Below are 27,018 nucleotides of genomic sequence, written 5' to 3'. Positions count from 1 at the left end.
CATGATCCACCGGAAAAACTCAACCGGGATAACCAACAGAAACTGCAAATTGTTCAGTTGAATCTATTACAAGGTTAAACATGAGATGATAATGGGAAAATCCATAGTCCCATAAAATTAATTACTCATGCCCTGTTTGTTTTAAATTTTGAGATCCGATTGTGAGTCGAAAACTAGTTGTTGGACTCAAAATTACCTTTGATTTTAAGTCCAATAATTAGTTTTGGATTCACAATCTGTTCTCGAAATACAAAACAAACTGGGAGCGTTAGAGTCGGGTGTTCAGGAACTTGTGAACTTGAGGTATATTTAGACATCGAGAAAATCATAGATATGAATTCCATGTCATTATATTAGGGTAGAATGTTAATTAATTTATAAATTGAAACGAAGTGCCTTAGAGATGGGTGTGCCCCAAACACAATGTGGCAATTTCTAGGCTTTATATGTGAACCCTCCTTCTCCCTGTGTGTAGATGCGCATCTCCAGGGACAGGCCCCGCGGAGTGGGTTGGGCATGGTTAGCACTGCTGGAAAACAAAACCGGGGAGGTTGAAAGACCGAGAACTAGACAATATTTACTCAGTGGGGTCAAGGCGCGTGGCAAATTTAAAGGTGGTTGTGGCTAAAGGAAATTGATCGCCTTTACTAAAAAAATCCAATGTAGCAATTCAAGCTTGTTTCGTGTTTCAGTTGCCTTTGTTCCCCTTTTTTGAACTTTTCCTTGTGTCGGTGTTGGGAATGATGGGAGACTGAGCAAGGGTTTGAGAGCGTATACTTTTCAGTAAAAAATATGTAAAATGGTTTAGTATTCCTCGGGACCACAATTGTTTAGTACTCCATCAATCTTGACCTTACACGTGGCAACCAAAGAGCAATTAAGGTGGATGAGTTCATCAACAAAGGAGGTGGCCCCGGGAAGAAAAGGGGGCGGATATATCATTTCCTTGTTAGTGTTTTCATCCCAAGATGGAAGAGGTTAAGATGGAAGATATGCACTTAGGTGCTTAGAAAAGAGAAGAAGAAGAGGTTAGTGTGTTCTCACTTGTTGCAAAAGAGAAACTATAGATATGTTTATATAAACACACACTAGGGTTTCTTAATCTCAATTTAACTATGAGTAAAAAGTGATTACTACTCTCAATTTGAGATTTTCATTATGACAAAGGGTTATTAATTAGCTCTTTTTTTCTTAATTATTATGGTCACGCCATTGGTAAAAAAGATTCCTGCCCATAGTCAATGCCCTGGATTCAACCCAACCATCCATCTAAGGAAGAGAGATGGCTTTTTCACATTTTTTTCCACCTTGCAGCACTTCCAAAAATAGGCCTCCTCAATATTACAAATGACACCAGATAGATGGCGACTCTACCATCCATTATAAAATGATCTTGTTTTGGGATAAAAAAGAACTCGCAATCAAAACCAGAGTCTGCAATAGAAATTTACAAAAATATATAGATCTTTCCATGGGAACGAATCAATGCAAGAATACAGAAAACATGACAATCAAATATTCTAGCCTTGAAGCAGAATGAAACATGGAATATAGTTCCACTACCTTCAGTAGTTTCACTTATTTCATGTAAGTGGGTCTACACGGTAAAAGACCAAAGCGGATGGATCGGTAGAGAAGTTCAAGGCGAGATTTGTTGCTTGGAAATTCTTGTAGAAGTACGGGCTTGATTATGACGTCCAATCCAACAGCCAAAGTTATGATAGTTCATTGGATCGTAGCCCTTATTGCTTTCGAATGACAGAGCTACAATAAGTTGCATAGTTTAGAAAGGAATTGCTTGGCGTGACCAATAGATAGTGAGGGGGAGTGCTAGAATCACTACAGACTCGTGCATGGTGTGGGGGGACAGGCCCACGGATTTGAATCATAGTTGGTTTTATGAGTATGAGTCTCTCTCTCTCTGTAGGTGTTTAGAATTTTATAGTTTGTGGTTCCACGATTTTGCAATTCGGTTTGTAAAGTTCTGTTTTTTACAGTTTCTTGCTTTTGCAGAGCAACTTCTTCTCTCCTCTAGTTAGTTCCAATTTTCTCTTTCTTCCTAAACACCAAAGAAGGTTTACACCTCTAAATAAAAAATGAATAAGGTTGGTTCAAGTTATCTTTTTTAGTGTATAGGAGATTTTAGAATTATTTTTTCCTTCCAAACATTTCGAGAATAAGGTTGTTTTGTTTTTAATTTCCTCCTTATTAATGAAATTACTCTACAGGAATAGCTATAAGAAACTGTATGAACTTACAAATATCAGCAACATGTAAACTAATAACTTGAATTTATGGATCAATTTGTACTTTTATTTACTTTGAATTCTAAACTGAGAGTTAATTTCTTCCTCTTTCTTTTAGTGAACGGGAGAATTTTTTCTATTTTTCACTCGCAAGGTAAATACTATTACATTTTTACTGTATGTTGATTCAATTTAGATCTGTTTATCCTATACACCCCTTGCTTTTATGGATCCACACTGTCATTTATTTTGAACTTTCAAATGTCCTTTATTCACACCTTTGTATCTCTACCATTGGATCCCATCTAACATACTCTGCCATCTCTTTTGCAATCCAAACCTTAGATTTCGATATAACTTATGACATTCATTTAATAAAGGTGTATTTTTCTAATTTGGTGAAAAATCAAGGGGAATAGTAGCTGTGACAAGTCACACCACTTATTTTTCTCCTCTCTTGACACATGACACATATGTACACCATTTTTTTTAAGGAAAATGATTAAAAATATCACAGGAATTCAAGAACAAATCTTCTGAATAAAAACATCCTACTTTTAAGGCATGTTTGGACGTTTGGATTTTATTTTCTCAAAAACTAAAATTTCTCTGGAAAATAAATTTTCCACTATTTGGCTAGAGAAAAGTGTTTTTGAGCACGTGCGCAGGGAGCCTGCGCACAAGTGGCTTAAATAGCCATCGATTGGTTCATATGGCAGGTCCAGCTCTGCGGGGTCCAAAAAAGCGACCAATCGGTGGCTTTTGTGGTTGCTTTTTAAGCCACTTGTGCACAAAGAGCTCCCTGCGCACTTGCACAGAAACACTTTTCTCATTTAGCTTCATTTTTCAGGGTGTTTTTCAGTCTTGCTTTAAATTTTTCTCCAAAAAACTAGAGAAAATAGAGAAAAAATTATTTTTTCCCAAATTTTTTTCGTTTCCACAATTTATTTGGAATTGATCTGATTATAGCTTATTTAGAGGGATACAACTGTAAACTCCAGTTCCTTCTAAATAAAACTTGAATTGCAGTAATTCAAATCACATTTTTTAATTTCTAACAAACAATGGAAAAACAGAAAATTCTATAAAAAAATTTTCTTTACAAACTCTTACAGAAAATTCTTGCAATCCAAATAGGGCCTAAAAGATTGAACCAAACATCTTTTAAAAAGGGCAGTGATAAATTCATCCCCTTATGGGATAAATTCACCCCCTTTACAGAGAACCCTAAAAACCCAAATAAAAAATACCCAAATCAAAAATTGCCTGAAAAGACTTAAAAAAATCAACATCAGACTGGAAGGGAGGATTCATTTAGCCGACGCCAACTAGTTTGGGACAAAGGCTTTGTTGAGTTGAGTTGAGTTGAGGAGAACAGATCAAGAAAGGAGCTCTTATGGGTCTTCTTTCTTGGATTACACTCTGAAGACCTTTCCGATTCTAGCATTGGATTCAATCCATATTTCCTCTGCATTCATAGAGTATGCCATAAGGACTCCTTTTCAGAGAAAGAATCCTATATATATTGTGTTTTGGTGTATGTCCTCATCATCTCACAATTTCAACAATGGGGATTGGGAAATGTTACAAGAGACCCAGAACCAAACTCCAGGGATTCCTCTATCTAGCATCAGAGATTTTTCAATTCTCATTGACCTCTATATGTACTCTTATCTATCACTCTTCTCTATCCACCTGCAACTTTTCTTATTTTCCAAGAGAGAGAAGAATTAATTGTCCCCATTAATCTGCAAAATGGAAACAAAAAAAAAAAAATGTTAGAGATTGATGTTGTGATAGGATGATTACAGCCCTTCATCTTTAGGGTTCTATCAAGAGATACTAAAATTATGACATTTGTAGTGTTTAATCTGATGGATGAGATGTTTGTTCCGGCATCGGACAAAGACATATGGTTTGCCTCTTGATGGGCCATAGATCAAATCCCAACCGCACACAAGTGTACCATGTGGGACCCAATGATGATCTCTAGCATTGAATCCAATGTGCATGTGGTATGCATTCTCGATGACCAGGACCGTTGATCTGATATTCCATTACTGGATGAATACTTTTAGAATTGTTTTTTGAAAACCTTTTTTTTTTTTTGGCTAAATCATGCTTTAGCCAAATTATAGACTAAGTAGAGTATATTTTATAAATTATAGACTTGCAAATAAAATCCCATTTTGAACGTATGCACACATGTTAATGCCCACACAAAGATAAAGATATGTATGCATAGACAAATCATGGATGGAGTTTTTGTGATTACCCCCGAGTTGATGAGCTCCCAGCTGTGACAAGCAGACCATTGGCCAAATCATTTGAAATTAAGCTTGCTTCCAACATCCCCATCTTTGCTTTTCCTATATCACCTGTTCCATAGTATTGATTGGTAAGGACCATCTCTCGAGCCTGATCATTACAAGAACCTCTTATGAAAGCGTCTTCCCATAGCTTCTCAACTTCCATGGTTTTGATGGCAATACACCAAGGTACCAAGAAAGGCTTAGTTTTGGGCCTTGCCATGGCAGCTATCCAAAGATAATAGAAAACGCTTAGGTAGAGGTAGGGCAAGGGGTCTCCTTTTAAAGGAAAAAATGGCCTCGAAATTGCCGATACATAGACGTGTGCTAATACGAGCGAAAGACGTGGCTCTAATAAATATGACAACCAAACAATATCATGCAAAAGTAGCGGCATGCATTGAAACGTGGCACTACACTCTGTATGACGTTATCTTCTAAGATGCTATTTCCTTATATTAGTATAGGGGTGTTAGTGGAAATTGCCGATACATAGACGTGTGCTAATACGAGCGAAAGACGTGGCGCTAATAAATATGACAACCAAACAATATCATGCAAAAGTATCGGCATGCGTTGAAACGTGGCACTACACTCTATATGACGTTATCTTCTAAGATGCCATTTCCTCATATTAGTATAGGGGTGTTAGTGGAAATTGCCGATACATAGACGTGTGCTAATACGAGCGAAAGACGTGGCGCTAATAAATATGACAACCAAACAGTATCATGCAAAAGTATAGGCATGCGTTGAAACGTGGCACTACACTCTATATGACGTTATCTTCTATGATGCCATTTCCTCATATTAGTATAGGGGTGTTAGTGGAAATTGCCGATACATAGACGTGTGCTAATACGAGCGAAAGACGTGGCGCTAATAAATATGACAACCAAACAGTATCATGCAAAAGTATCGGCGTGCGTTGAAACGTGGCACTACACTCTATATGACGTTATCTTCTAAGATGCCATTTCCTCATATTAGTATAGGGGTGTTAGTGAAAATTGCCGATACATAGACGTGTGCTAATACGAGCGAAAGACGTGGCACTGATAAATATGACAACCAAACAGTATCATGCAAAAGTATCGGCATGCGTTGAAACGTGGCACTACACTCTATATGACGTTATCTTCTAAGATGCCATTTCCTCATATTAGTATATGGGTGTTAGTGGAAATTGCCGATACATATAGACGTGTGCTAATACGAGCGAAAGACGTGGCGCTAATAAATATGACAACCAAACAATATCATGCAAAAGTATCGGCATGCATTGAAACGTGGCACTACACTCTGTATGACGTTATCTTCTAAGATGCCATTTCCTCATATTAGTATAGGGGTATTAGTGGAAATTGCCGATACATAGACCTGTGCTAATACGAGCGAAAGATATGGTGCTAATAAATATGACAACCAAACAATATCATCCAAAATTATTGGCATGCATTGAAATGTAACATTACACTCGGTATGACGTTATCTTCAAAGATGCCATTTCCTCATTTAGTACAAGGGTGTTAGTGGACATCGATAGCCCGATGGATTCAAAGGATCCGAATGTAATTGGGCAAGATTTGTCGGGGATGAAAATGGACTGTCGCGATAGAAGCTATGCATGTAGGAGCTTATTAAAGAGAAAAGAAAGAGGTTAGTGTTTTCTCACTAGTTGAAAAAGTGAAACTCTAGATAGGTTTATGTCAACACACACTAGGGTTTTTTCAATCTCAATTTAACTATAAGTAAAAAGTGACTACTAACCACACTCAATTTGAGATTTTCATTATTATGGTTGAGCCATTAGTGAATAAAATTCCCTTAATATTTAATATATTTGCATTAACGGCATTATCTTACCTATATTAAAAATTAGGGATTTGCTAGGGACCATCCTTAAGAAGCTACCGATTAAACATCTAACTTTTATATTGAAACCTAAATATGTGAGACCATTGGTATTGAGGGTCTTTTCAACACCCAGTTCATCATACCAAATTTTCACCTGATCATGACGACATCTCAACTCTATCTATCGTGATCTAGACCCACAATGCATACATTGAAGTGAATCGGGTATAATCCCTCCAAGAGGACACGGATATTTCATAAACTCCTACTTATGAAATAGACAACATTGACACCTAAGAAAACATAAGTGCGTGCCATTACCATATGATTATAATCAAGAATTTTGTCTAATGATCAGTTCTACAAGTTCAGAACATAATAGCATGGAAATTTCCCAATCATGCATGTCATTCCATCTAAGTCTAGATTTTTTTTTCCCTACATTTTCTCAACCGATCGGATCAAATTATAACAATACGTTAGCATGCCAAATGAAGAATCACCAAACTTTAACTTCCTAACAAGGTGAAGGGTTGCTGAAGAAACAAGGGTCAGCCAAAGAATTAACTACTCGCATTGTAACAGATTTTGGATTAATCCTCTACTTATAGATAATGGTCAACCGCATGTGTGGTATTTGCTTTAAACAAATTCAAATGACTTACACCACATGAAGCCTTCAAATGCATGTGTCTTTATATTCTGGTACTTAGTATGATGACAATGTATTACTTTGCCACTATTGGTTCATAATAGAAAGTAGTTAGCAGAACTTCATCAGTTCTTTTGCCTGGGACCAAATGGAATTCCAATTGACGTTAAAGCTTCTAGCTTTTTTTTAGAGCTCTACTTGAACAAGTTTCCAAGTTCCACCTCCTTTTTTAAAAGACAACTCAAGCAAATAAGGCTCTCATTTAAGAAGTAGCTTGTTGGATCTTTACATGAGATTCTCATAGATTTCAGGCTTATTTAGAGGGAGATCATCATACATTGAAGGTCACTCTGAATAAAACTTGAACTGCGCTAGTTCAATTTTTTTCCATGTTTAAACCAAACAATGGAACTCACAATCAAAACCAGATTCTGCAATAGAAATTTACAAAAAATATAGATATCTGTCCATGGGAGTGAATCAATGCAAGAACACGGAAAACATGACAATAAAAAACTCACCTTTACATGTCCAGGCCTGTAAACTGTACATCAGGCATATAGAGACACCTTGTTCATACATACTTATGGGAAGAAGTAGATCTTGATGAAAATTGCCAAAGCAAATTGCAACACCAAGGAGCTAATAACCACCACCGTTAGATCGCTCCCCTCCAAGTGGGTCTTTATATTCAGAGCAACAAAGCAAGCTGACGCTGAACCCACAAGTATTATCATGATCCAACGGAGAAACTCAACCGGAATAACCAACAGAAACTGCAAATCGTTCAGTTGAATCCATACTACAAGGTTAAACATGAGATGATAATGGGAAAATCCATAGTCCCATAAAATTAATTACTTGTGCCCTGTTTGTTTGAAATTTTGATAACCGGTTGTGAGTCCAACAATCAGTTTTGGATTCACAATCGGTTCTCAGAATACAAAATAAAGAGGGCGTTTAGAGTCGGGTCTTCAGAAACTTGTGAACTTCAGGTATATTAAGACATCGAGAAACTCATAGATATGAATTCCACATCAGAATTTTAGGGTAGAAGGTCAATTATTTGACCGAATATATGTCAAAAATCATCAGCTTGGTATGTGAAGAACATGATTTCGTCATAAGATGAGGACGGTTATCAACATTGAAATGTGTTAACTTACCAACTTCTCCAAAAGCTTATGCTGTTGGAGAAAGGCGTTATTTATCTTTTATACTTTAACACTCCCCCACACGTGTGGCCCACTTGGTAAACACGTGGCACATCTGGTCCCACTTTGGGCCGACCATCGTATGTAGAATTTTGCTATCCGGACTTGAGACCTTTGACTTTGATACCATGTTAACTTACCAACTTCTCCAAAAGCTTATGCTGTTGGAGAAAGGCGTTGTTTATCTTTTATACTTTAACAGGATGAAATATTAATTATGTCCAGAAGCAACTCAATCAAAATAATTTTGTGAAACCAGACACATGCATGGATACTTACTAGGGGTGGACATGGTTCCGGTTTTAACCGAAGAACCGAACCGAACCGGCAGCTTCGGTTCGGTTCGGTTCGGTTCTGCGAAATGATGGTTCGGTTCTGGTTCCCAGAACTGGGAACCGATGGATTTCGGTTCGGTTCTGGGTCTGGGGACCGGGAACCGAGAACCGAACCGAACCGGCACTTCATTATATCATTTTGTAATATTAACAAAAAGGGGGGTGTTGATATCATTTTTTAGGCTAAGAATTTGTTAATTCTTTAACAAAAAAAGGGGTTGTTGATATCAATTTTGACTGAGGCTAATATCATTCAAAAGGAATTAAGTTAGACAAATGAAAACCCTAGATTTGCTTTTTTGCAAAACCCATCCCTTTCCTGTTTCGACTTTCTGCTGCGCCTCCATCGGTCCACCGGCACCCACCTCCGTCCGTCCGTCCGACCGGCGTGGTGAAGACGAAAAAGAAGAAGAAGAAGAAGAAGAGGAAGGTATGTGTCGTTTTTATTCATGCCCTATTTGTTTTCTTCATCTTTTCAATTCCCTCCCATGTAGCTAGAGAGAGAGAGAGAGAGAGAGAGAGAGAGAGATGTTAGGGATAGAGGAAGACTATCGGGGGAGAGAGAGGCGCGTTGGAATCAGAATACCACCTCTTAGGTGGGTTACGTTCCGCCAAAAATTACCCCTTTATTTTCGCCCAGTATCTCTCATCCCACGGAAAAATTTGAACCAAAAGTCGGAATTGGCAGAAACGGAATGTGGTACTGTTTCTGCTTCCCAATTCCGGCCATCCAAATGTTCCCTAAGTCTTTGAAAAGTAAGTCTGTTTTTTACATGATGAATTTTTAAATAGTTTGTGTTAATTACTTTAAAAAGTAAGAAGGTTTTATCATTTTCCCACAAATAAATCAACATCAGTTATGGTAATCGTAATTATCCATATATAGGCGCAATCATAATTATTAATTCATAGAGAGCCATTGGCAAACCAGTCATTATTACTTTATTAGTATCAGCATTTGGAGCTTTGTTGAGTACCTACATCTTAGACGTATGCACAGTGGCATGGTTGTGATATTCAGGTAATGCGGGTGGATTATGCATAGTAGTACCCCGCTATATTGTGGTTCTATGGAACATACTGTATGTAATAGGATACATCTGTCTTAGTGGTATAGATCTATATGATATGACTCTCTTTGGTTGGCCTTGTGCCTCAGAAAATAGGTATACCCCCTTGATAAAGACTGGTTTCACGCCTTCACCCATATGATGAAAATAATTTGAATTAATTAGAAAGGAGTTATACTTTTTATGTAATTATTTAGAGAGAAGTTGGCAAAAGATTACCAAATTTACTGTTCCATTGTCATGCAAATTTCCTACCATGTTCTGTTTGCACAGTCCTGAAAAGGATGTAGAGAATCAAAGCTACTTTTTTTTGGCATGGGTACAGCCCTTAGAATTTAAAATTGGACTGTTGACACAAGTAGTATACTCTTTTGACGTGTGTAAGCAGCAATCAAATAATTGCTTGGACTACTATGGAGGCCCTGTTCGTGTTTGATTTTTGCAGCTGTTTGTGGACCACAAAGGCATAAACCGATTAATGGACTCCAAATTAAACGTAATTTGGAGTCCAATAATCAGTTTTGGGGCAACACTCAGTTGCAAAAATCTGAAACAAACAGGGCCTTTTGGAATATGAGACATCTCTATTTTCATCAATCTGAAACAAACAGGGCCTTTTGCAAACCCTTTTGCATCTAATCTAAAAGGGTTTTGTGTTGAGGTCACACCATTATTAATCCTAGTTTAGGGTTTTATAAGTGATGCTTGCAGAAAAAAGTGTAGCATTGTATGTACTATGTAGTACCCAACTACCCATGTATGGGATATTAATTTTTTTATTGTTTTTATTTCTTATTAGATGTCAAGTATGGGAGACACCTACAATCCTAATGCCGAAGTTGGTGGAGGTTCAAATCCTACTGAGGAAGTCAGCTCTCAATCTACAAAGGTATGCCCCACTAAAAAAAAGGCTATTATATCTGATAGGGGTGGACATGGTTCCGGTTTTAACCGAAGAACCGAACCGAACCGGCAGCTTCGGTTCGGTTCGGTTCGGTTCTGCGAAATGATGGTTCGGTTCTGGTTCCCAGAACTGGGAACCGATGGATTTCGGTTCGGTTCTGGGTCTGGGGACCGGGAACCGAGAACCGAACCGAACCGGCACTTCATTATATCATTTTGTAATATTAACAAAAAGGGGGGTGTTGATATCATTTTTTAGGCTAAGAATTTGTTAATTCTTTAACAAAAAAAGGGGTTGTTGATATCAATTTTGACTGAGGCTAATATCATTCAAAAGGAATTAAGTTAGACAAATGAAAACCCTAGATTTGCTTTTTTGCAAAACCCATCCCTTTCCTGTTTCGACTTTCTGCTGCGCCTCCATCGGTCCACCGGCACCCACCTCCGTCCGTCCGTCCGACCGGCGTGGTGAAGACGAAAAAGAAGAAGAAGAAGAAGAAGAGGAAGGTATGTGTCGTTTTTATTCATGCCCTATTTGTTTTCTTCATCTTTTCAATTCCCTCCCATGTAGCTAGAGAGAGAGAGAGAGAGAGAGAGAGAGAGAGATGTTAGGGATAGAGGAAGACTATCGGGGGAGAGAGAGGCGCGTTGGAATCAGAATACCACCTCTTAGGTGGGTTACGTTCCGCCAAAAATTACCCCTTTATTTTCGCCCAGTATCTCTCATCCCACGGAAAAATTTGAACCAAAAGTCGGAATTGGCAGAAACGGAATGTGGTACTGTTTCTGCTTCCCAATTCCGGCCATCCAAATGTTCCCTAAGTCTTTGAAAAGTAAGTCTGTTTTTTACATGATGAATTTTTAAATAGTTTGTGTTAATTACTTTAAAAAGTAAGAAGGTTTTATCATTTTCCCACAAATAAATCAACATCAGTTATGGTAATCGTAATTATCCATATATAGGCGCAATCATAATTATTAATTCATAGAGAGCCATTGGCAAACCAGTCATTATTACTTTATTAGTATCAGCATTTGGAGCTTTGTTGAGTACCTACATCTTAGACGTATGCACAGTGGCATGGTTGTGATATTCAGGTAATGCGGGTGGATTATGCATAGTAGTACCCCGCTATATTGTGGTTCTATGGAACATACTGTATGTAATAGGATACATCTGTCTTAGTGGTATAGATCTATATGATATGACTCTCTTTGGTTGGCCTTGTGCCTCAGAAAATAGGTATACCCCCTTGATAAAGACTGGTTTCACGCCTTCACCCATATGATGAAAATAATTTGAATTAATTAGAAAGGAGTTATACTTTTTATGTAATTATTTAGAGAGAAGTTGGCAAAAGATTACCAAATTTACTGTTCCATTGTCATGCAAATTTCCTACCATGTTCTGTTTGCACAGTCCTGAAAAGGATGTAGAGAATCAAAGCTACTTTTTTTTGGCATGGGTACAGCCCTTAGAATTTAAAATTGGACTGTTGACACAAGTAGTATACTCTTTTGACGTGTGTAAGCAGCAATCAAATAATTGCTTGGACTACTATGGAGGCCCTGTTCGTGTTTGATTTTTGCAGCTGTTTGTGGACCACAAAGGCATAAACCGATTAATGGACTCCAAATTAAACGTAATTTGGAGTCCAATAATCAGTTTTGGGGCAACACTCAGTTGCAAAAATCTGAAACAAACAGGGCCTTTTGGAATATGAGACATCTCTATTTTCATCAATCTGAAACAAACAGGGCCTTTTGCAAACCCTTTTGCATCTAATCTAAAAGGGTTTTGTGTTGAGGTCACACCATTATTAATCCTAGTTTAGGGTTTTATAAGTGATGCTTGCAGAAAAAAGTGTAGCATTGTATGTACTATGTAGTACCCAACTACCCATGTATGGGATATTAATTTTTTTATTGTTTTTATTTCTTATTAGATGTCAAGTATGGGAGACACCTACAATCCTAATGCCGAAGTTGGTGGAGGTTCAAATCCTACTGAGGAAGTCAGCTCTCAATCTACAAAGGTATGCCCCACTAAAAAAAAGGCTATTATATCTGAGGTGTGGGTGCACTTTACTAAAGTCCTGAATATGGAAGAGGGGAAACCTGAAAAGGCAATATGTAATTATTGCAAAAGTGCTTATACATATAGTAGTAGTTATGGGACTAGTACATTATGGAAGCATTTTAGAAATTGTCCTAAGTATCCCAATTTTCAAGACAAGAGGCAAAAGCTTCTTTCCTCATATCAATCAGTGTCACAAGAGGGAGGAGATAGTAGTCTTGTTGCATGGAAATTCGATCAAGAATTGTGTAGAGAGGCACTCACTAGGATGATCATAATTGATGAATTACCTTTTAGGTTTGTGGAACGAGAGGGTTTCTGGTATTTTTGTAGTGTCATGCAACCTAGATTTAAGTTAGTTGGCCGTCGAACAGTGGCTAGAGATTGTTTGGCATTGTATGCCAGTGAGAAAAAAAAAATGAAGGACTTGTTGCATAAAACAAACCAAAGAGTTTCCCTGACAACAGATGCATGGACTTCTTTACAAAATCTTTCCTATATGTGCCTTACAGCCCATTTCATTGATCATGATTGGAAATTGCATAAGAGAATAATAAACTTTTGTATCATTTCTAGTCATAAGGGTGAGGCAATAGGACAAGCTGTCGAGTCATGCATGATACAATGGGGTATAGAAAATGTGTGCACAATTACAGTAGATAATGCAAGTTCAAACGATACAGCTGTTGGATATTTGAAGAAAAAAATTTCTAATAGAAATGGTTTCATTTTAGATGGTGAGTTCTTTCACATGAGATGTTGTGCACACATATTAAATTTGATTGTCAAAGATGGGATAAATGAGGTCATCGAATCGATTTCTCGAATTCGTGGGGCAGTAAGGTACATTAGGAGTTCTCCATCTAGATTGGGAAGATTCAAGTCTTGTGTGGAGAAAGAGAGAATCACATGTAAGAGTTCTCTTTGCCTAGATGTCCCAACTAGATGGAACTCTACTTATCTTATGTTGGAAACTGCATTGAAATTTAGAAAAGCTTTTGAAAGGCTTGAAGATGAAGATGTACTTTTTGTGACAGAGTTGAAAGATGGGTCTCCTACTTTTGAAGATTGGGATAATGCTCGAGTGTTGACTCATTTTTTGAAAACTTTCTACGATGCTACTCTACGATTATCTGGATCTTTGCATGTTACATCTAACTCATACTTTCATGAAGTTTTTAAAATTGAACGTCAGTTGTATGAGTTGTTGAAAAGTGAAGATGTTTTTTTGAGCAATATGGCTTTCAAAATGAAGGAAAAATTTGATAAGTATTGGGGAAACATTGATAAAGTAAACATGATGTTATTGCTTGCTGTGGTGTTGGATCCTCGATTTAAATTGAAGTATGTTAAATTTTGTTATTCTAAACTTTATACTTCGGATAAGGTTAGTGCACTCACTAATAGAGTAGGTGGAGCATTACATCGTCTCTTTGTGCATTACAAATCTATTTCCTCACCGCCCACTACTAGTACAGTTCAGAATGTAAATGACATGGAGGTTGTTGAATCGGAGATTGTTGACTCAGAGTTTGTTGCATTCTTAAAAGAAGAGGAGAGTGAGGATTCTAAGTCTGAGGTGGATAGATACTTAGAGGAAGGATGTGAAACTCAAGACCCAAAATTTGAAATATTGAATTGGTGGAAAGTGAATAGTTCTAGATACAAAATTCTTTCCCAAATAGCAAGAGATGTTCTAGCTATTCCCGTATCCACTGTTGCCTCAGAGTCTGCTTTCAGCACCGGAGGTCGTATTCTTGATCAGTTTCGCAGTTCTCTAACCCCTAAGTTAGTGGAGTGCTTGATTTGTGGACAGGATTGGTTACGGGCTTCGCCACTCCCTATTGAAATAGAAGAACAACTAGATGAACTTGAAGAATTTGAATTAGGTAACATTTTTTTTTAATGTTAACTCAATTATTATGTTATAATTAATTGTAGGAAGCTCACAAAAATTTTCATTTTCATCAAAATTTGATTTATATTATACCTTTGCAGTTGATAGTACGGAAGTTTCTTTGGATTGACCTTGAAAGTCGAAATGCCACTTCACTCATGTTTTTTATGGTAAATGGCTTCAACATAACTAAATTTAAATAATTTTATTGCTTCAGAAAGTTTATCTTGCACTATTTAATTTATTATTCAGATACTAATATACTAAATTTATGTTATTTTTTTCAGAATATCTATGGATCCGAGGAAAAAATGATGCAAAGAAGTGTGAGCTTGGACATTGGAGGATTGGATGGAATTTCTTTTTATTTTTCCCTCTTTTCGATTTGGATCATGTGCATGTTATATCTTTTTGTGGTTTCAAGTTTCAACTTTGAAGTTTGAAGTTTGATGCTTGGGATGCTTAGACTTTAGATGCTATGTTGGGTTGTGACTATATCTTGAGTCTTGACTATTCTTTTAGGTGGAGAAGAGGTGGTGGTGTTGTATCTTGTTTTATTTTTGGGTCTTAAGTGGTTTGGAAATTGGATGGTTTGGATTTTGTTGTACTTCTCACAGGTTTGTATTTGTATGGTTGGTCTCTTGAATTCTAACAGGTTTGTATTTGTATAAAGGTGGCCTTTGGTTGGTCATTGACTCTTTTACATGGTTGGTTTCTATTCTTTAACAGGTTTGTACATTAATCAAACCTGAAGGTGGTTTAGATATACATGGCTTATCTCTTGAATTCTAATAGGTTTGTATTTGTATAAATGTGGCATTTGACATGGTTGGTCTCTTTTAACCTTTTTAACCTTTCAATGACATGGTCTCTTTCAATATGTCTAAACTGTATTACTATTACAAATGATAACCGCAGCAAGACTACAAGTCTTCATTGTCTAAGTGACATGGTCTCTTTTTGCTACTGTTGCAGAACCAGAACCGAACCGAACCGAACCGATTAAATTCGGTTCTGGTTCGGTTCGGTTCCAGGTTCACCTGGTTCGGTTCTGGTTCCAGAACCTGGGAACCGACCGTTGGTGGTTCGGTTCTGGGTTTATCCCAGAACCGAACCGAACCGAACCATGTCCACCCCTAATATCTGAGGTGTGGGTGCACTTTACTAAAGTCCTGAATATGGAAGAGGGGAAACCTGAAAAGGCAATATGTAATTATTGCAAAAGTGCTTATACATATAGTAGTAGTTATGGGACTAGTACATTATGGAAGCATTTTAGAAATTGTCCTAAGTATCCCAATTTTCAAGACAAGAGGCAAAAGCTTCTTTCCTCATATCAATCAGTGTCACAAGAGGGAGGAGATAGTAGTCTTGTTGCATGGAAATTCGATCAAGAATTGTGTAGAGAGGCACTCACTAGGATGATCATAATTGATGAATTACCTTTTAGGTTTGTGGAACGAGAGGGTTTCCGGTATTTTTGTAGTGTCATGCAACCTAGATTTAAGTTAGTTGGCCGTCGAACAGTGGCTAGAGATTGTTTGGCATTGTATGCCAGTGAGAAAAAAAAAATGAAGGACTTGTTGCATAAAACAAACCAAAGAGTTTCCCTGACAACAGATGCATGGACTTCTTTACAAAATCTTTCCTATATGTGCCTTACAGCCCATTTCATTGATCATGATTGGAAATTGCATAAGAGAATAATAAACTTTTGTATCATTTCTAGTCATAAGGGTGAGGCAATAGGACAAGCTGTCGAGTCATGCATGATACAATGGGGTATAGAAAATGTGTGCACAATTACAGTAGATAATGCAAGTTCAAACGATACAGCTGTTGGATATTTGAAGAAAAAAATTTCTAATAGAAATGGTTTCATTTTAGATGGTGAGTTCTTTCACATGAGATGTTGTGCACACATATTAAATTTGATTGTCAAAGATGGGATAAATGAGGTCATCGAATCGATTTCTCGAATTCGTGGGGCAGTAAGGTACATTAGGAGTTCTCCATCTAGATTGGGAAGATTCAAGTCTTGTGTGGAGAAAGAGAGAATCACATGTAAGAGTTCTCTTTGCCTAGATGTCCCAACTAGATGGAACTCTACTTATCTTATGTTGGAAACTGCATTGAAATTTAGAAAAGCTTTTGAAAGGCTTGAAGATGAAGATGTACTTTTTGTGACAGAGTTGAAAGATGGGTCTCCTACTTTTGAAGATTGGGATAATGCTCGAGTGTTGACTCATTTTTTGAAAACTTTCTACGATGCTACTCTACGATTATCTGGATCTTTGCATGTTACATCTAACTCATACTTTCATGAAGTTTTTAAAATTGAACGTCAGTTGTATGAGTTGTTGAAAAGTGAAGATGTTTTTTTGAGCAATATGGCTTTCAAAATGAAGGAAAAATTTGATAAGTATTGGGGAAACATTGATAAAGTAAACATGATGTTATTGCTTGCTGTGGTGTTGGATCCTCGATTTAAATTGAAGTATGTTAAATTTTGTTATTCTAAACTTTATACTTCGGATAAGGTTAGTGCACTCACTAATAGAGTAGGTGGAGCATTACATCGTCTCTTTGTGCATTACAAATCTATTTCCTCACCGCCCACTACTAGTACAGTTCAGAATGTAAATGACATGGAGGTTGTTGAATCGGAGATTGTTGACTCAGAGTTTGTTGCATTCTTAAAAGAAGAGGAGAGTGAGGATTCTAAGTCTGAGGTGGATAGATACTTAGAGGAAGGATGTGAAACTCAAGACCCAAAATTTGAAATATTGAATTGGTGGAAAGTGAATAGTTCTAGATACAAAATTCTTTCCCAAATAGCAAGAGATGTTCTAGCTATTCCCGTATCCACTGTTGCCTCAGAGTCTGCTTTCAGCACCGGAGGTCGTATTCTTGATCAGTTTCGCAGTTCTCTAACCCCTAAGTTAGTGGAGTGCTTGATTTGTGGACAGGATTGGTTACGGGCTTCGCCACTCCCTATTGAAATAGAAGAACAACTAGATGAACTTGAAGAATTTGAATTAGGTAACATTTTTTTTTAATGTTAACTCAATTATTATGTTATAATTAATTGTAGGAAGCTCACAAAAATTTTCATTTTCATCAAAATTTGATTTATATTATACCTTTGCAGTTGATAGTACGGAAGTTTCTTTGGATTGACCTTGAAAGTCGAAATGCCACTTCACTCATGTTTTTTATGGTAAATGGCTTCAACATAACTAAATTTAAATAATTTTATTGCTTCAGAAAGTTTATCTTGCACTATTTAATTTATTATTCAGATACTAATATACTAAATTTATGTTATTTTTTTCAGAATATCTATGGATCCGAGGAAAAAATGATGCAAAGAAGTGTGAGCTTGGACATTGGAGGATTGGATGGAATTTCTTTTTATTTTTCCCTCTTTTCGATTTGGATCATGTGCATGTTATATCTTTTTGTGGTTTCAAGTTTCAACTTTGAAGTTTGAAGTTTGATGCTTGGGATGCTTAGACTTTAGATGCTATGTTGGGTTGTGACTATATCTTGAGTCTTGACTATTCTTTTAGGTGGAGAAGAGGTGGTGGTGTTGTATCTTGTTTTATTTTTGGGTCTTAAGTGGTTTGGAAATTGGATGGTTTGGATTTTGTTGTACTTCTCACAGGTTTGTATTTGTATGGTTGGTCTCTTGAATTCTAACAGGTTTGTATTTGTATAAAGGTGGCCTTTGGTTGGTCATTGACTCTTTTACATGGTTGGTTTCTATTCTTTAACAGGTTTGTACATTAATCAAACCTGAAGGTGGTTTAGATATACATGGCTTATCTCTTGAATTCTAATAGGTTTGTATTTGTATAAATGTGGCATTTGACATGGTTGGTCTCTTTTAACCTTTTTAACCTTTCAATGACATGGTCTCTTTCAATATGTCTAAACTGTATTACTATTACAAATGATAACCGCAGCAAGACTACAAGTCTTCATTGTCTAAGTGACATGGTCTCTTTTTGCTACTGTTGCAGAACCAGAACCGAACCGAACCGAACCGATTAAATTCGGTTCTGGTTCGGTTCGGTTCCAGGTTCACCTGGTTCGGTTCTGGTTCCAGAACCTGGGAACCGACCGTTGGTGGTTCGGTTCTGGGTTTATCCCAGAACCGAACCGAACCGAACCATGTCCACCCCTAATACTTACAGAGCTGAGTGCTACTATGAAGAGAGAGTAACCCCACATACACCAAAGGCGTATCAAGCTTGTATTTGATCCAAAATACTGAAGCAGGAAGTAAAATGCAGCTGGTACCACAAGTAGATAACCATAAACAATGCATGCTGCCAACTTTACATAGTTGACATCAAAGCTCCACTCCGTTTTCTGGTTGTTCCGTTTGGTCATAAGGTATGTGGCACAGTTTCCGAGGGCAAGAAGCATGAAGACCAACGTAGTGGAGATCCAAAAGGGTCCATACCTAAAAATCATCAATGTTTGCATTAATAAACCATATAAGTGTGAGGAATAGGAAAACTAAGGGACATCACGCATAGCAAGAAAAAAAAAACTAATTTATAAATTGAAACGAAAGTGCCTTAGGGATGGGTGTGCCAAACACAACGTAGCAATTTAAAGATTGGGGAAAAAAGAAACTAACTTATAAATTAAAACGAAAGTGCCTTAGAGATGGGTGTGCCCCAAAAAACAATGTAGCAATTTAAACATGGGTGTGGCTAAAGGAAATTCACCTTTATCAAAAAAATCCAATGTAGCAATTCAAGCATGTTTTCATCAATTTTAGCGTAGCGTTACAATCATCACTTTATTAAATAGGGGTTTTCATCAACTTTTATACAGTGATACCACAACCTTTACCAAGCCAATCAACGCCAAGCTAGAATAAAGAATACCAGTGAATGATGCAAACGAGTAGTGAAGGATGGGTGTGCATCAGCCATGGTTTTAAATTTCCGCCAAAACTGACATGAAACGACCGAAATGTTTTTGTTTCTATCCGCACCCAAACCGAAACCAAAACGACCAAATGCATAAACCAAAATTGTGAGTGTAATAGTGGCATACTAGATCAGCACGTGTTACATAATTCGAATTATATGAATTGCATGTGGAATGGTATGCATGTATTTTGAATAAATATTTATATGAATTACATGAGAAGTTTGGTATGTACTTAATTATCAGACCTACGCAACAATGCATGTCACTATCACATTGGTCATCCATCTCTTTGAAAATTAGAGTTATCAATTCCCAGTCTTGAGTTTGTTACCACTTTACAAAGTGAGTATTATCATTTAGGTAAACATTATACATAGGGTTATCTTTTCTCCTTTTTTTTTTTGAAATGGCAATATATATTGAAGAAGGAAACCAAGAAGGTCACCAGAATTACAAAAGGGAAAAAACAGCAAGGGACAACAAAAATGCAATGGAAAACAGAGCCAAAACTTCTCACGGGGGAAGGAAATCAAACCACTCAAACCCCTCTTTGTGTACTCCAGATCGAGCGAGAGAATCCGCCTCGCCATTTGCTTCCCGACGAACATGCTTAAAAACCATAGACGCCCCTGAAATGAGATCAAAAATTTCCTCAAAGTAACTACGGAATCTCCACGGGGGAACCACTTTCCCCGATAACCAACTAATAACATTTGAAGAGTACCCTTCCATAATCACCCTGTCATAAGCTTCAGCACTCAGGTGCTTTATTCCCTGATATGCCGCCCGAACTTCAGCTTCAGATGAGTCACACCTTCCAATGGGACCTGCAAAAGCCCACGAAACCTCCCCTTGATAATCCCGACATAGTCCTCCAACCCCAGCTGGTCCCAGATTACCCAAGCAGGACCCATCAAAATTTAATTTACTGAAACCTTCAGGAGGAGCTTCCCATTTTTGACTTCTCTTCTCTCGCCTCAAATCTTCAGCGCACACAATGCTCCACCCCTCCCACAGATCGAATGCTGATACAAATTTGAACAGAGGGATGCTCTTCACCCAAAAAATAACCAAGTCGATAATTTTGTTAAACAGCCAGGACGATGGCTTATCTACTCCCTTTCCTTCCATATGACCAACCACAAGGCAATTAAACATAATCTCCACAGCACCTTTCCTTTATTTTTCCAGGGCACGAAATCCCAACTCGAGAATAGATCTGCTAGAGACTTTGGAAAGACCCATAAAATACCAAACTTTTTCAGAATGAAACCCCACACCTCCCTCGTTACCTTGCAATGGATAAAAAGGTGATCAATCGATTCTCCATCTTCCAAACAAAGCGAACAATGGTCCACCAGGCACATACCCCTTTTTCTTAGAAACTCTATGGTTTGGATCCATATCCTAAGGTCCAAAATCGTGTGGAATCATACTTGGACATATCCACAAAATTCATTGGAACGTCCTAGATCCAATTGGCTGCTTTTAATGTATGAAAATACTGTTCATATTGTAAATGAAAGAGTATTTATGACAGGTATTTTCATCATATAAAATTTCTAATCAAAATTATTTTCTTCCTTCGAAGGAAGGAAACCTAGGTTGGCTCTCTCTTTCTCATAAGTTAGAACTTTGAACTGTCTAGTTGATTCACCAAAGAGAGGAACAATAACAATAGAAGATAATAATAATAGGGAAATGATATATTTGTCCTCTTTTCTTCCTCGAGTCACCCCCTTTCAGTATAAAAAAAATTATCTGCTTTTCAGTGAGGCAAGTATTCTTTTGAGTTTTGACCAAATAATAATAAGAAAAACTCTAAGAATCTTATAAAAAGGTCACATAACAATTCTAACATTATTTTCAAATATTCACAAATTATTGGGAAAAAAGGAGATCCTTATAAGAAAATTTGCAAATAATTAGAAAAGAGCTTTTGTTGATCAACAATCTTCTTATAGAACTTTTTCAGGATATGTAAACCATGCTTCCATCATCATGCAAGCTAAAGCAATTCTAGTTGTAGCTAGCTCCTTAGATGCAAAATGAAAGAGAAAAGCCCAATTTCTGTATTAAGAATGATATCAGGTAGATGGAGACTCTGCCGTCCATTGTAAAATGATGTTGCCTTGGGATTAAAAAAGAACTGGAGATCAAAATCTGATCCTAAAAAGATAGCAATTACGACGTCCCAAGAAGTGATGAGTACTTGGGCGTGGACTTGGAAACCCCTATTTACCAATAGAAATGCCAATTTATGTGCTAGATACGGAACCCATCATTGATTTGATAATTGATAAGGTGAATACGTAGTCCATTCAATGCTAAGCATAACGAGTATATGGACCCCAAAATAACCCTTTTTTTGTCAGATGAGCTTTAAGGTGTTGTAGACACCCCATTTTGACCGGACCATTTTCCCCAAAATCGAATAAATTATCGAAATCGAATAAAATCCCAATCCCGAAGTTGAGTCAAGATCCCGGAACCGAATCTCAAAATTTTCGAAAAATTGAACCCGAAAACCCTAAAAATGCCCATTTCCATATATTTTGGAAATCGTTTGAAAGCCTGGGTGATCTCTGAACCCCATCGGCATCCTCTGTTCAATTGCCCTGATCCTCTATCTCATTTTCGCAAAAAATTGAAAGAGTTACAAAATACCCGTGAGTTTTGGTATTAGCGTTCTCCCATTTGTTCCACTAAGCTCCAAATAGCATTTTCGCTAGCCCATCTTGTTTCTCATCTCGGTGTTCAAAAAAAATTCGTCAATGGTCATCACAGTTCCCAAGGTGCCCTGTAAGAGGATATCATGAAGAAAAGACAAGTCGAGTTGTGCAAAAATCAAAATATGGTTTTGTCAATATCATTTCCCCCCTTTAAGCGTAGAAAGTACGCTAAAAAAGGTTGTCCATGGAAGAAAGAGAGGGCAAATATATGTTGCTCTTTATAAAAAAAGGGGTGGGATAGCCGAGCATGGGTGCCCATTAAAGCAAAAGAAGAAAAAGAAAAAGGGGGTAATAGGGATGTTGATAAAAGTGTAAAATCCTCCTCTCAGGAGGGCATTTTTGGAAGCTTGCATTTCTTTCTCTACAAGCCACAAACATAGGCCATTAGATTAAAGAGATTAGGTGTAGGGTTTGGATCAGCTAGGCACTCTAGGTTTTAGGGTTTCTAAGATAGAATTAGGGCAAGAGGGATAAGGAATCAAGGGTGGGGATGATCCAATTCATCAAAAAAGGAAATGGATGGCTAAGATTGAAAGAGGGTTTCAACCCTTGCTATAAAAAAAATATGAGTCTCGTAGGTAGAGGAGGAGGGGGAGCCCAATTTTCCAAAAAAAGGGGCAGCAGAGGAGTGAAAGAGGGAGAAATAGAGAGAGAGCTGGGCAACCAAAACCCTCTTCCTTGCCTAATACCACCACCATCTTCAACCTTCTCCACCAACTCCAACAGCCACTACCCTTCTCCGACCACCAGCCACCACTGGCCACCATAACCTCATTTTCTTCCCTTGTCCAACCTCCATTTCCACCATTTATTTCACCAAGCTACCACCGGCCATCTTCTCCGGCCTCTCTTCACCTCCATCCTCAACTTCTCCACCACCATCATTCGGCACCACCATCACCATCACCTTAACCCCAAAACCCTCTCCTTAGAGCCCATCTTCTCCGGCCGTCCTTGCCGGAATCCGGCCTCAAACCCTTTACAAACCCATCTCCGGCCACTACTCCTCCAGCCGACCCCTCCCTCGGCCATCATCCACCACCACCAACCATACCTCCACCAACAGCAACCACCATCTCCTCCACCCCACCTCCAACTTCTTCTTCATTTATTTTTTTTTTAAAAGAAAAAAACAGAGCAACGAAGAGAGAGAGAGAGAGAGAGAGAGAGAGAGAGAGAGAGAGAGAGAGGAAGGTCAATCATCTTCCCCAACCTCCCTGTCGTCTCCACCCGGAATCCGGCCGGCCAATCTTCACCCTCACCCCCTATTTCCACCTCCGCTCACCATCTCTGATCAACCCCTTCTTCTACCCCCAAACCCTCTTCCCTCAGCCACCGTACTCCATTACCGAACCCAAACCCTCTTCCTCTTCCACCCTTCTCCAGCCATCATCTCCACCACCACCGTCATCCACCAACAACCCAAATCCTATCATCACCCACCCCACTCGCTGTCGAAACCCTCTCCAATTCCACCTCCACCATCGCCATTTCCACCACCGCCACCGTCCTAGCGGCCACCAACTCCCTCCCTTTCTAAATTTCAGACCCTATTGGAATCCTATTTCCGATTCATCCTTCCCTTTTACCTCGTCTCATACAGCTGTGGAAAGTTCCACTTGGGTTTTGATGTAAAAGCAGAGAGGAAGGCATTCCAACTGGATTTTAAAGGGGATTCCTTCAGCCCAGGTAATTCCAGTTAAACTTTTTTTTTCCCATGGTGGTCATGTTTTTAGTATTACATATCTTCATATTTTCTTCGATGTCCTTTCCATGATTCGAATTGGCTTCAATCGTGGTTTTGACCTTCATGATCTGTGAATGCTAGCTCATTAAGTAGTAATTCGTATTCCCTGTGTCAAGCTGATTTTCAGAAAATTGTGTGAAAATTGTGATGGCTTCTCATTCTTATCTGCTTTTCTTCCTTCATGACAATAAGAATCTGAATGGGATTGAGGCAATGATCAAATCAGGGTACTTTTAGTAGCTAATCTTAGCAATATTATGTTTTGATCATTGTACAGGATCAGCCTGTTTTGATTTTTTTTAATTGTTTTCTTATGGATTTCGAGAATTGAAATAGTTTTGATGATTGTTAGTCCAATGGTTTGAGCTGGGTGTAGTACAAAGAATCAATCAGAGTAATAAATCTGTTCCCCCCATTCTCATAGAGGATTTGTATGCACTGTTTGCAGCATTCGACTCTTATAATGGGCAAAGGACAATGTGCGTTTGTGCCATGGGTTGAATAGGATTGGGGTAATATCATTCCCTGGGCAACCAGTATTTGCACTATTATCTCCTAACAATGGTACTGCTGTGGCTCTCATCCCCTACATGTAACAATTACATTACATGCATGGAATGTTACGGGCATAATCAATTTCGATTGAATTAATGTATGACGAAGCCGGTAGCGCCGTTATTAAAATGCGATAATGCCAAAGTTGGTTTCCAATTATTGATATTGTCGCTATCCTATTTTAGCAACTGCACAAAATTATGTTGTTCTTTTTCTTATTATGTGGCTGTAATTTCTTTTGGGGCTGTGAAGATCATGGATGATAAAATGGTAGGCCCTTTCATGCAATGGGTTTGGGATCTTGGGAATTAAACTCTCTTAACTGAATAGGAAACCGAGGGCTACCAAAGGGGGCCCATCATGGATGTAATTTCCAAGATAATTTTCCTAAACTTCGGTGCCCCCCTTTTTGATTTATTGAAGGCACTCGTGTGGTTAGTCATAAGAGTAATTGGGTCATCTTGAAATCCTCGAGGGTATTGTCAAGTCATGCCGACATGGTGCTCTCATAATCAATTGATTGTTTGTAGAGTTTGAGTAAGCAATTACCCATTTCCATCTTTCCTTCTTCCTCTTCTTGAGATCTCTAAGGGGATTGAGGTTCCTTTGGTTTCTAGCTTTCGGGTCAGGCAATGACAGAATGTTTCCTGAGCCAACCCCTTTCCCTTCTTATCCCCTTTCTTGTCCTAGGATTTTCTAGAGGGTTTAGGTATTCCACCTTCTTCAGGATCATTGCTTCTTACCGGGTTAGGGGTTTCTTTCCTTTCCTCAGTTTCGGGTCTTCTCTTCATACATTCCTCGGGATTCTCTTTGCATTTCGAGATCCCATCGATTTTGGGAGTACATCGTCGGGTTTAGGCTATGACGGACGGCAACCTCTTGAGCCAAAAACCCCCTTTCGATCAAAAGGGACAAAAATACATAAAAATCAAATAACAAAAATCAAATAACATAAAAAAAAAAAAAAAAACACTCAAAGCGTTTTTCGAAAAGCTGTTTCGAACTACGTTGGCTTGATCCCTTTCTACAGGGTACGTAGGCAGCTTGGGATCGTCATCCCAAGTTCAGTCAAACCTTTCAATAAAATCATTTAAACCCTTCAAAAAATCATTTCAGCATCCAAAAATATATTTCAAGCTTTTCCCGAAAATACAAAAACCAAAATGGGCAAGGATGGTGATTGCCAGGTCACTCGGAGCCTTCTTTTCATTTCATTTCCGATTTTCATCGTGGTTTGCCGGTTTTATCGGTTTTCCGACGTTTTATCGGGTTTTTGGGATGGGCGATGACGTAGCGTGGCCCCTTTACAGGGATTGTCCTCGCTGAGCCCAACGGTAGGCTATGATGATCGTGAGACTTATCCGATCTTCAGCGGATCAGGATCGCTGAGCTTGATTAATTAGAATCGCTCCCTGAGCTTATCCTACGCTCCCTTTTATTTTCCCTGGCATTTTGGGGCCTGCGCATACCGTCTATTTTCTGATTCCTTTATTTCGTCGCATCTTTTAGCTTATCGTGTGTTTGTCTTTGATTCCTTGTGTATTTACTTTCAGCTTGCTTATTCCTTGTGCGTTTAGTTTCACATGCTTATTTACATGCTTAGCTGTGACATTTATTTGCTTATTTATCATGATCATATGCTTAGCTGTAGATGTTTACTGCTTTTCTGCTTACCATATCTGATATTGCTTGCTTAGCTGTAGCTGTGCATGCGGATGTTACTGCTTTCCTAGATGTGATGGGTTAGGAGTAGATGCGGTGAGTTAGGATTTGGATGTCTATTTTCTTTTGCCCATCCCCGGGTCATGCATGCTTAGATAGACGTCTCTTCGGGGATACTCGTTCCCATTTCACATGATTTTAGCCCAAAACTCTTCAAAATTAATTAAAAATGACATAAGAGACCAGGTGCTTGCACTTGGGCGAATTGGGGGCGCTTAACACCTTCCCCATTCGTCATCAGGCACGGACTTTTGTATCTCTGGTTATCCGTTGCAAACAGAGTATTTCATGGGATCCAGGGCCTACTTCCCTGGATGGCGACTCTTCTTTGTTATAGGTACATCTTGGTTCCGGGCTAGTCCTTGAATCGAGAGGTATCTCATTTATATCGCCACACATGCTGTGAGTGGCACCATTTCGAGAGTTCCTTGGTAGAGCACTCCTTCACATTGTGGAGATCTTAGAGGATCGGCGCGGGATCTCGTGTCCCTCGCCCAGCCGTCCTCGGGATCGGGGTCCACAGGTGTATCAAGTAGAGGGTCTCTTAACGCCTTCTTTTTCTTATGATCGGAGTTATTTCACAAAGACTTGCCATGGTAATTAAGGAGTAAGGAAGAAGGGGAGAACAAGCACGCTTGGAGAGCGCAGTTGGTCATGTAATTTCATTATGTATAAAATGAGAGAGAGAAAGAAAGTCAATATTTCATGACCTTACTGACAGAGTCTATAATAGAAATTTACAAAAAATA

At 38.3% G+C, this 27,018-nt stretch overlaps 2 protein-coding genes across 2 annotated transcripts; both read left to right on the top strand.

Annotated features, from left to right (window-relative positions):
• Positions 1–8,889: 8,889 nt before the first annotated feature.
• Positions 8,890–14,690, top strand: LOC143850036 (zinc finger BED domain-containing protein RICESLEEPER 1-like). The gene is made up of 5 exons (XM_077359363.1): positions 8,890–9,043; positions 9,635–9,699; positions 10,483–10,572; positions 12,533–14,552; positions 14,662–14,690. The coding sequence occupies exons 1-5, from the start codon at positions 8,890–8,892 to the stop codon at positions 14,688–14,690; spliced, it is 2,358 nt and encodes a 785-aa protein (XP_077215478.1).
• Positions 14,691–15,738: 1,048 nt separating this feature from the next.
• LOC143850035 (zinc finger BED domain-containing protein RICESLEEPER 1-like) lies at positions 15,739–17,740 on the top strand. The gene is made up of 2 exons (XM_077359362.1): positions 15,739–17,602; positions 17,712–17,740. The coding sequence occupies exons 1-2, from the start codon at positions 15,739–15,741 to the stop codon at positions 17,738–17,740; spliced, it is 1,893 nt and encodes a 630-aa protein (XP_077215477.1).
• Positions 17,741–27,018: the final 9,278 nt, after the last annotated feature.

This window comes from Tasmannia lanceolata, unplaced genomic scaffold (assembly GCF_043159265.1).
Source record: "Tasmannia lanceolata isolate RefF3 unplaced genomic scaffold, GAP_Taslan_0.1 ptg000018l, whole genome shotgun sequence".
In the NCBI taxonomy this organism is placed as follows: Eukaryota; Viridiplantae; Streptophyta; class Magnoliopsida; order Canellales; family Winteraceae; genus Tasmannia; species Tasmannia lanceolata.
The sequence above is the reverse complement of the archived record's forward strand: the minus strand, read 5'-3'. Positions and strand labels throughout refer to the sequence as shown.

Excerpts from the sequence above, each read along its gene's own strand:
- LOC143850036 (XM_077359363.1), top strand. The coding sequence starts at position 8,890 with ATGAAAACCCTAGATTTGCTTTTTTGCAAAACCCATCCCTTTCCTGTT. Across the intron at positions 9,700-10,482 it reads TTCTATGGAACATACTGTAT|ATGTCAAGTATGGGAGACAC; the intron begins GTAATAGGATAC and ends ATTTCTTATTAG. Across the intron at positions 10,573-12,532 it reads TCAGCTCTCAATCTACAAAG|ATGTCAAGTATGGGAGACAC; the intron begins GTATGCCCCACT and ends ATTTCTTATTAG.
- LOC143850035 (XM_077359362.1), top strand. The coding sequence starts at position 15,739 with ATGGAAGAGGGGAAACCTGAAAAGGCAATATGTAATTATTGCAAAAGT. Across the intron at positions 17,603-17,711 it reads ACTTGAAGAATTTGAATTAG|TTGATAGTACGGAAGTTTCT; the intron begins GTAACATTTTTT and ends ATACCTTTGCAG.